Raw genomic sequence first — 11,274 nt, forward strand, 5'->3', positions numbered from 1 at the left:
CTTTAAATACGTCTGTGAGTGTATATATTATAAGTACGTTCTTAATAATAAATTAATACTAAAAATTTATATGTATATGTATGTATATTATATACCATACCTTGAACCCATTAGAGCCACCAAGTTGCCGGAAGACACCACCCCACTCACTAGAAAAAGAAATTACATTAAAACAAACCAATAATAATACACTAAAATACCAAGAAACTCCGCCGAAAGTACATGACATTAAACTCATTTTTATATTTATTTTGCCTATATTAATCCCGTGCTCGATAAATGAAGTCCTTTATTCTAGAGGGTTTCTGTGTACTTTCTTACATATAACTGTTTTACTTATAATTATTAGAGTTATATTATATACACATTTTTGATTATTTTCTTGAAACCCCGTATTCTTCATCATACAATTACATCCGCCCGCATCTAAAATCTGGCTACATATATACTATTTTTATATATACTATTGATGTATATACTATTTCTTATATACGAATTTTGATAAATAATCGTTATAGAGAATATGCAAAAATATAAATAATCCATTCCATTATTAATCTTGGAATACGCAAATGTTATGTTACACACATTCGTATTTTATAATAGAAACAGCGAATAAAACTAAATCGTCAAATTTGCATAATCATAATTGTAATGGATCGATATTATGTATCAAATATGATTTTAGATTTATCTTAATAACATTAAACTTGTTTCTTAGCACGATAAATATACATATTAGGAATCTTTGAATATATTTGTGTATTTATGGTCATATTCGATTGTTCGATACGGATATTAAATTTATCGTTTAATATAGTCTGGCTGACATGTTTAAAATCATGTTGTCTTGGTAATGAAATTATTATAAGTTGGTAAATGAACCTAATATATATATAGCTGCGCCCCGCGGTTTCACCCGCGTAAGTCCGTATCCAGTAGGAACATCGGGATAAAAAGTTGCCTATACGTTATTCCAGTTGTCAAGCTGTCTAGATACCAAATTTCATTGCAATCGGTTCAGTTGATTTTGCGTCAAAGAGCAACAAACACACACACATCCTTACAAACTTTCGCATTTATAATATTAGTAGGATAGTAGGATAGGATTATAAAATACCTAAAGAATAAATAAGATACAAAACAAAATAAATTGAGCTAATGCTTTAAATACAATATAATTAAACCGTATGGCAGATACCAGCTTTTAAATGAAAGAGAATCATAGAAATCGGTTCACCCAGTAAAGTTATGAGGTACACAAAAAAACAGTGGAATTGATTACCTCCTCCTTTTTTTGGAAGTCGGTTAAGAAGTGTAAGTAGATATAGTTCCTGTAGATAATAGAGCAAGATCCCATCGCGTGACCCTAAGACATAGTTATGGAAGAGAAGTGTCTTCTATCACAAGTGAATTTAATCAATTAACTGAAGGCACTTTCCTCCAGTCCAGATAACAATTAGTTTAAAAGGAATTGAACCATTTAGTTATAAGAAGTTAGCGGGTAGGCATTTACATTTCACTTCTACGTACAAACTCTATCCAACTGTCCACATTACTTGGATCTCGGACAAAACGACAAGCTTTTGTAACGTTTTTGTCAAATTTAATTTATGTAATACCAACGGATCGCCTCGGCTTCACCCGTGGTACGTTTATTCTCTCCTCAAGAACCTTCCTTGCGACTTAACAAAAACGTAAAAAAATAGCTGAGTTAGTCGAGTCAGTCGCTTTAGCATTAAATTAGGCTATTAATTTTTAATTCATGCATAGATAGGTAATTGTTATTTCGCGTTATCAGTCCCGAAGTTAACCCAGAGAAGGATTCAACATCCAGGTTATGAACTATTCTATGAAGTTCAGGGATACAGGAGAGCGAAGAGTAAGATATAATCTACCGCAAGTAAATTGAATATAAAATTAAAAAAAACCCCGACCCAGTTATGTTCTGGCGGCCATTTTGGCTTTATTTGTCATAGCCTATAGTATTCTAAAGAAGTTGCTTTATATAATACCTATATTGAGAAAAAAATATTCATTCATCCAGTTTTGGGGATGCGTTATCTTTGTCTGATGGTCAGCAAACATAGCTAAGAACAATCCCGACTGATTCAACTATCAAATAAATAATACTAAATCAAAAACAAAATCGAATCATCCGTTCGGGTGCTTATTACAAATAATTGATCATCACTCTCACAAACTCGCTCTGAAAACAAAAGCAACCCAGTTCCTTGATGCGTCTCAATCAATAATTAATGAGACCGATATTGGTTTTCTCTGTTCTCGTTTAATTACATAGCGAAACATAACGCAATGCATGCTTCTGCACTTACACCAGCTGATTTATTAAATGTAAATACATGAAATGAGACTGTATGAGATATAAGAGCTGAGCGGTTCACGAAACATAAAAATATACTTATCTAACTAATAATATATAAGTGAAAGTTCGTTCGCTTGATCGCGCTAATCTCAGAAACTGCTTGGTCGATTTGAATTGCTTTCAGTGTTAGATAGACTAAATAGAAGATATACAGTCTTGAGGTTTTACAGGCACAGTTCCCGTTCTCGTTTGATTCCCGGAAAAAAACTGTCCTATGTCGTTTCTTTCTTCTTTAACTAGGTACACTTGTTCTATTCTTTCAAAATTTCTCATTAGGTACACTTGTGTCAAATTTCATCCAAATCAGTTCAGTGGTTAAGGCGTTAAGAAAAGACAGACAGAGTTACTTTCGCATTTATTATATTATTTAGTATAGTATCTATAGTATAGTAAGAATATACGCTATGGGTGAAGCCGCAAGGCACAGCTAGTATACATACGATATTAATAAAGATTATTTACTGGTCCATAATTACAATTCAATTGGCTTTATTCACAAAAATAGTGAAACAAGCGTCAATAATTTAAAGTCAACAAAAGGCACCAACTTACAAATAAAAAACAATCATAAAAGTCTCACTCACTTACAAAATTGGATTTTAAAGTTGGTTGAAAATACCTAAATATGCAAACAAAGGCTACATTTTCAATAGATAAGCTAAAATAAAAATACATTGGTATCTACAAATAGAAACATGCCACCCGTGCAATCCCTACATTTATATTTGCATCTAATTTCCATGTATATTCGATTCTAGAACTTTACTCACAGATAATTCACATTATCTCGGCAGTATTGAGTGTAACGATATAGAAAACAGTTAAATTAATGTTCAGAGGTACTATTAAATTATGCAAATCGTATCTAAACGTGTTTAATGAGCGAAAATGCACGTCGCTTGAGATTCTATTGCACGTTAAGCGAAACGCTCAGTCGATCCGTAAACAAGGCCTTAATAACACAAGAATAGGTCTATAGCTGGACTAACGAACGCTTGTACCAATTAAAATGATTTTATTCGCTTCGTTGATTCGCTTTATGCCGATAAAATAACATTGTTAATGTTGTGTAGAAAGCAAAATTGTCTTTCGTTCTATCGAATGATTAGTACAGTAATGCGGCTTGTAAGTAGCTCATTATCTGGGTTCGATTAACACGATTTGAGTTCGACATTACTTAGTAAATTATAGACATAAATAATTGACAACAATATCCCGATTGTATTGAACAATATAGTCACAGTTATTCTTCTTATAATTATTGTTTAAACTTAAAAAAATAGGTCTAAATGTATATTGCACTTCGTATATTGGCGTGTTATTAATTTTGATGCTTTTCTATTTTTAAACATTACTCTAATGTCTTAAAATACCTAACTAATTCTAAAAAGTTATGCTATTCGTAGACACCTGCTTTCATCCCATGTACATAATTTACAACTTTCATCCTTTTGATGATAAAAGTTGGATACCTTCTTAAAGTTTATAGATAAGGGAATCCAAAACACTTAAAATTGTTTATCCCTTGTCCTTGAAAGCGACCGTTGACAGCATGAGCACAAACTTTTAATTTTTTACTTATATTGGTCCTTTTTATAAGTCAAATAAAATTTCTAATATAAAGATTTATACAATTAAACCATTTACGATACGATTATTCTTACACTATACTAATTTATGCGGGATTTGTTTTTAATTCTACCTCATTAATTTTATGACATATTAATTCAATCGTGTATTAATTAAGGTAACATAACGTTTAATAATAAATAACACGTCTTCATCACAGCTATAGGTATCAGAAGCCGTAGAGAAGCCTAAACTTTTCGATACATGCGGAGTTTGAAAGGTCAACATAATACAAGCGATAGTTAGCCTTCTTTCAATACTAAACCCTTAACTATAAAATCTTACAAAGAATAACACAGAGATTGCTGATTGAATTGACGATGTATAACTATTGTAAATGCGAAAATAACTAGTTGTCTCTTCTTCACGCCGATGATATTGGTAACAAGACAAATTTGGTATTTTTTGATTTTATTTGGTATTTTTTTTTTATATCCCTGAAATCCCAGGGCAAATAAAATACGGGTTTTCCTTAAATGTATACTACATTGCATGGGCGAATTTGTAGGTGTAAAAATAGACCATAAACTTCCAAAGAGTCCCAACCAACCTCCATGCAGCACCTTAACCTCCTCATACGTCGGCGACCGCCATATGCTCGTCTGGTGTTTCTTATTCCTGTACACCGAGAGGTCCTTCCACGCCAGCGTGAGGTTCTCAGGCGTGTCCCCAAGGCCGGCCATCTCATCGTCGTCCCAGTTGACAACTGCGCCGGTGAGCACATTTCGCGTCGGCAACTTGGGTATCTTTAGACCGAGATCCTTCATTTTACGCTCGCATTTGGTTCTGTGGACAAAGAAGTTGCATTTGGCTTATTTATTGTTGTTAGATTTAGTTATGATTATAGTAACCTATGAATAACATTGTATTATGTGGAAATTAAAAACGATTCATTTCTTCAATGTTAAATGAACGTAACTTCATTTAAGACTATAGTTTCTAGAAACGAAGCTTTTGTTCTACTACAGATAGTAATTAAATTTGTTAGACTATAAATTCAGTATTGCAATAAAAAGAGAAATAGGGGTAAAATACAAGCTACATACTACAAATCTTTATTATCTTATCTGAGAAAAAAGTAATTCAATTAAATCAACATTCCGCAAATAAAACACGTAAAAGTTGAAGTAAGTTGCATTGGGCGTAGTCCCCGCGTATAATCACCTAGTATTATCACTAGTTCAAACTATGCCTAGTTCCTGTCATCCTATATTGTAATGAGCACTAGCTCCTGTCATTCAACTTAGAAATGAGAGCTGATAGACCTATCAAATGATCTAGACATTAGAATATTTGCAAGTAACGAAGCATAGCCAGAGATCATTAGTAAACGAGATAAACACCCGATATCTCATGCCACGCCAATGCCATTATTGGCAAAATCGAATTTATAGACGGGAATTTGAAATAAGATAAGCTATGATATGCAATCGTCGTAACCAGCCAGTAATTATGACTTATTCAATCTTAAGTCGTATAGAATTATACCTTGTTTGTAACTACTGAACCAATTGCAATGAAATTTAGTATGTAGACAGCTGGATAACTGAAAGGAACATATAAGCAACTTTTTACCCCGATATTCCTACGGTATACGGACTTATGCGGGTCAAACCGCGAGGCGCAGCTAGTGTTCTATAAACGTCTAAAAACGATTAAAAATGTACATCTCTTTCTCACTACAGAGTAAATTACATATTTCATTATCCGAAATGTATCTCAAGTGACAACTTAAACTCGTCCAGTTTCTTCAAATTGCCTCCCAACAAAATCATATCAATTCATTTAATTTTTATAAACTTGTGAAACAGATATCGTGCAAATATTAAAAAGACATAATTATAATACACGCAATTGACAACATTGAAACAGCGTTTAATACCAAACAACTCTTGTCGATCAAATTATGCCAATACAGTAAAAGTGAAAGTTATAAAAGTGCATGCACATGCACGTTGATTTTTTTATCACAAAAAATATATATATATTGATGTTTACTCAAACTTTAACTGAAAACTTTCCCATTCATACATGTGCCCTTTTTAAATCGTTTATGAATAGATTTTTTAAACTACAAATTCAAAAGTATACGTCCCAGAAGAATCGACACGAGAATTGACACTTTAAAAAGTTCGTACTCATTTCAATTCGTTTATTGGGTATTTCTTAAGTATTATAGCTTGTTTTACATATAAAATTATGCTCTTTTTCAAAAAATATGCACTCATTTGACCATTTATTTTTTAGCAGGTAAATTTGTTTGGGTTGTTGTTAAGACACTTGGAATGCAAGAACCAGTTATATTGATGACTGAGTAAACAAATACGACTATAATAAAAGATTAAAATTGTTCAGTGCTTTATGAGAATATGCTGGAAATTAGAAAACCAGTATCCCACCCATGGCAACGCTCACAGGTGCTTGCTTTTATGATAGATCGGGCAGGCGATCTGGTGGTCTGCCTGATGGAAGGTAAGCGATCACCACAGCCTATGCATATTTGTAGGAAGTAGTACTATGAATGCGTAAAGAATTAGGGAAAGGGAAAAATTAGAGACAGTAATAAAGGAATAGACTGGGAAAGAAGGGAAAAAGAATACGGGCCGTCAGCTTAGCTATCGCACAAGGAGCCATTTAGATTTTTATCCTCATAAAATTGTATGTTTGCAGTTTATATTGACATGTTTCTAATACAATGAAACTAAAGCGTTTGTTTGAACGCCAATTTTAAAAACTGCTGGACCGATTTCAAAGTGATACATAAATATAGCACGGGCATATTTGCGTATTCATTTAGTGATTAGTAAAAACATTAAATCGATTACTAAACAAACCACCCATTATGATGCTACTATCTTATACAAGTATAATAGATTATTCAAGTTTTCAACGTAAAATTAACCTAAAAGCATAGATAACGTAAGAATAATTTACAAAAAAACATCTTAATTAACATAATAATAAAATTATAAATCTCCAACGATCTCAAGGTCGACTTTGAGTGGGATTTTTTGCTCTCATAATTACGTGTCAAAGCCATGTAGTATTTTATAAGCGAGTTAAATTAAATTCAGCTTATCGACGACTATACGAATATACTATGTGATAGATTATACTATATGATTTTTTAATATATTAACCTATGTAAATGATAAAAATGATATAAATTTAAGGCTTATCACTGCCACGGATTTGAAAAGCGATTAATTAATTATACTGTTCACGTTCCGTCTACTTTTGGATCAATAATTAAACAACAATTAAATTTAAAATCCTGTACAATCCAAATTAAATTTAAAATTTAAATTCCAGCCTGGGGAATTTTCACGAATGATTCATTTATGTCTCGAACACAGAACTTATGTGTGTTTAAATATAAACATTACTAAAAAAATAATATCCTATCCTACCTATAATATTATAAAAGTAGCGTTTTTCACCCAAAAGTCGCTTTAAGGATTTTGATGATATTCAGGAGTAATGTACCTTATGTATCAGAATAAAACCTGCAGAAATAGTTTTCTGTAAATTATTATATTTATTGTCCTGTCGCGGATGAAACCGCGGAGCAGTCTGTCCTATTATAATTAAAAAATACAATAAAAATAGATAGTTGTTTCACTAATTCACATATTTAAGAATAAAGTAGCAAAACATTGTTTTTGAAAAAATTATTCAAGTCAGTTATTTAAGAAAAAATTATCAAACAAGTAGATCAACACAGACAGAACTCAGTACTGAAAATACTTGAAATTTTATAATATACGACACGTCAAGTCGCCGGCGAAAGCCTACTCATAAGTAAGAGCGATTCATATTATCCACGTGCTCACGCGTCGAACGTAACACCATTTCAGATTTTGAGTTCAATATTACAAAACAGGTCCAAAAGCAAAATTTAAAAATAGCAAGAGTTGACACACAACAGTTGTGAACAGGGTTGCCACTTCTGATATTTTAAAGATCTGCATCTATGTGTCAAAACATTTTCTTGCAATTTTTAAGAATTATTTGTAAAATAAACGGAATGTGTTTTAAATATATTATTTTTAGAAATCGGGAGAAATTTTGGTTAAAGACTTTAGTCATTTTTATTGCACAAAATTATTAAAAAAAAACACATTTGTCAAGAATAACGATTGAATAGAAAAATATTGTTCAATTACAAAAATTACCATATGTTTTGTATACTGCTATAATCGCGATTTATACGTCCATTACGAGAACTCTTTGTGGGCAACCCTATTTCCAAAATAAAAGTATTTATAAGTTACTTGACCTATCGAATACGTCATAAAAAACGTCTGTTTCGGAAATAAATGGATTGATCTCTCCTTGCATCAAATAAAAACCTTTTATATTACAACAAAGCATTATTACTTAATTCCATTAAACAGAGTTCTTCAAAGTTCAAAATCTTACACAATATCTCTAAATAATGAATATTTCAGTATACAAAAATCTAGATAACTTCCGTGGCACATAGCACAAAGCCTAACTACACTAACTTAAATAGATAGGGTTTAATCTATCTGTAATAGAAACTAGTATCATATTTTGCGCAATCGTTTCCAATAGGTGTAGAGTTAGCCACGCCCTCTCAAAGTACAACGCCCATGACGCGTGATTAAAACATATCAATTATATTAATATGGCAAACGTTTAAACAAATAAGCCGCAAGAATTTATTAACGAGACACTCAATGAATATTCCACAATTATTTATGATTGATTAAGCAATTACTGTCATGAAACTTTCCCGTGATTGAAGCGCTTTGCTAGTCGAGCGAATTATAAATTTAGATATTCTGTCATATTGTAATGATTTGTTTGAATATTATGTAGGTATGGTAAACATATGGAATGGAGGTGGTGTTATTCATGCGAGCATTCATTCGCGAAAAGCTGAAATATGTATTTTAATCATATAAAAACTACATACAAATATATAAGTGAATTCCTGTTCCCATCAGGTATTGGCATCACAAAGGAATCACTGAAAACTAACTGAATGAATGTGGTTTGGCCTACCGGCATACACAAGTAAAAACATATAAATTTATCTTACTTTAGTTTATAATTAATATTATTTAATGAAAAAAAATATTTGGCGAATGCTTTAAGAACAGATATATTGTAATCGCACGGCTTCTAAACCCGCCTTATGATCTATTAATTTATTCTTTTAAGTTTTTTAGTATTTCCAAATTCCACTTTATGCAATAGGACTAAAAAATGAAAGCATATTTCAACAAAAAACAGATGGTTCAGTGTATGATTTATTCGAGAAAGTTTGTAAGTTTGTAATGGATACATTAGACGCTCTATGAATGGTAAGGAATCACTTCCTGTATTCACGCACGAAACTCAATTGATACTCTATTAACTTTATCCATTTTGTCACTAAGGATATTTTTATAACTTCTTCCTCTAAGACTAACTGACCTATTCATTCGCTATATCACTAGGCGACACCGCCTGTTTTAATCAGGGATAAAAACAGGAATGCTATAACTATTAGGCCCACACCCTTTTCCTTACCCTTCCCAGTCCTTTCCTTAATCCTCTCATCAATCCTTTCTTTATCCCTTCACAACTTAAAGTCGGCAATCCATTTGTAGGTAACAGGAATGTTCATGGGCGGTGGTAGCGCTTACCATCAGGCGACCCACCAGCTCCATTGCCGACTGTGACATAAAAAAAAAACTATTAGCTGTGGTCAGGACCTCGGACTTGAATCGAAAAGTTGGGTGTTCGAGACCAAGAAGTTATTATTTTTTCATTTATTTGTCTGTTATTTACATCAGCACTGTTAGAAGGGGTAAACAAAAATATCAGGAGACATCTGCCAATCCGCACTTGGCCAGCGTGGTGGATTATGGTTTGTACCATCATAGGAGGCGTGTAACCCAACAGGGAATAAATGGACTGATGATTGTGATGAAGACAAAAATATATGCTATATCATTCAGAAATACAGTACATTAAAAAGCAAAAAAATCGGTGATACAGTTTTTAGTTGGTAAAAAACAAAACCCTTCCCTTCATATTATAATCATTGAAATGCGTAGATACAAGACATTATGGTATCAATATACATATATATAAGACTGAACATCATCATATTTTGTGTGATCGAACATAATATATTGTTATATATTACGTATTAGGATCACCAATTAATTTTTTTTGTTAAATTTTAATTTTGTTATTTACATCGGCACGTGCCGCGTTCCGTGATCAACTGTTGCTAACCGAATAATTATTATAATTAATACATTAATCTCATGAATCTATGCAGAGATGTGACTTATTTGAAATACAAGAGTATTTGGAATTATGTACGAATATAAAATAATTTTTTGTTGTTTATTTAAAATACAGTTCGAGACATATAGACCATTTCAAAAATGCAAAATACTATGTCATAAATATTGTCAACATTGCCAGATAGAGTGCTGTGTGAGTGTTAGGCAGTCAAGATGAAATAAAATTACTATGAAAATATTTTCGTGCTGTTGTGACTTGCGCTATCTATACTTACTAAATTTATAAATCTGATGAGGTATTTTCACCGAGTGTTATAGGTATAACATGTATAATAGATATACACTTATATACAGCTAATACGCCAGGTACGGCCGCGTACCCACTTCGCTGGGGGTCAAACAATATTGATAAATCTATTTAGACCTATGAATCAGAAACAAATTTAGTATCAAAAAAATGGTAATATTTAGTACTTGTCGTTACTATCTCGCAGAGCGGGACGTTCGAAATCCACGAAGTGTTAAATTGCTCTTTGTTATTTACAGGAGGAAAAAATTATATAATTTGAAATTTCTACAGTACAACATATTATGTGTATATTAAAAAAAATAATTAAATCAACTGACGAGGTTCTTGTGTAACAACAATGTGAAAATATTGATTTAATTCCCTTTCCCGAGGGAACCGAACTAGATATTGGATTGTTTTTATAAAATTTATTGGAAATTTAACCATAAAGTATACCTGGTTTCCTCTAAATGGGACCAAATACTAAAAATTTTTTACCAAGCAAAAAAAAAAAAATCTTGCCAATCGGTTGAAACCCCACGTATTTAACGAAAAACAAAAAAAAAAAGTCGAATTGAGGATAAGAAATCCATATAACTGTTTCAACATATCATTAATATTTTTGTACATCTATATATATAAAATTCTCGTGTCACAGTTTTCGTTGCCATACTCCTCCGAAACGGCTTGACCGATTCCTC

General features: G+C 32.0%; 1 protein-coding gene across 2 annotated transcripts in view; it reads right to left on the reverse strand.

The window, feature by feature from the left end:
- Positions 1-11,274, reverse strand: part of LOC119829429 (protein scarlet-like) — a 55,765-nt gene that overhangs the window by 36,237 nt on the left and 8,254 nt on the right. For both annotated transcript variants that reach the window (XM_038351915.1, XM_038351916.1), the window contains exons 2-3: positions 4,566-4,801; positions 101-149 (exon numbers count right to left, since the gene is read on the reverse strand). In XM_038351915.1, the coding sequence (XP_038207843.1) occupies positions 101-149; positions 4,566-4,782 (266 nt within the window). In that variant the 5' untranslated portion in view covers positions 4,783-4,801. The remainder of the gene's footprint in view (positions 1-100; positions 150-4,565; positions 4,802-11,274) is intronic.

This window comes from Zerene cesonia, chromosome 10 (genome assembly GCF_012273895.1).
Source record: "Zerene cesonia ecotype Mississippi chromosome 10, Zerene_cesonia_1.1, whole genome shotgun sequence".
NCBI classification, from domain to species: domain Eukaryota; kingdom Metazoa; phylum Arthropoda; class Insecta; order Lepidoptera; family Pieridae; genus Zerene; species Zerene cesonia.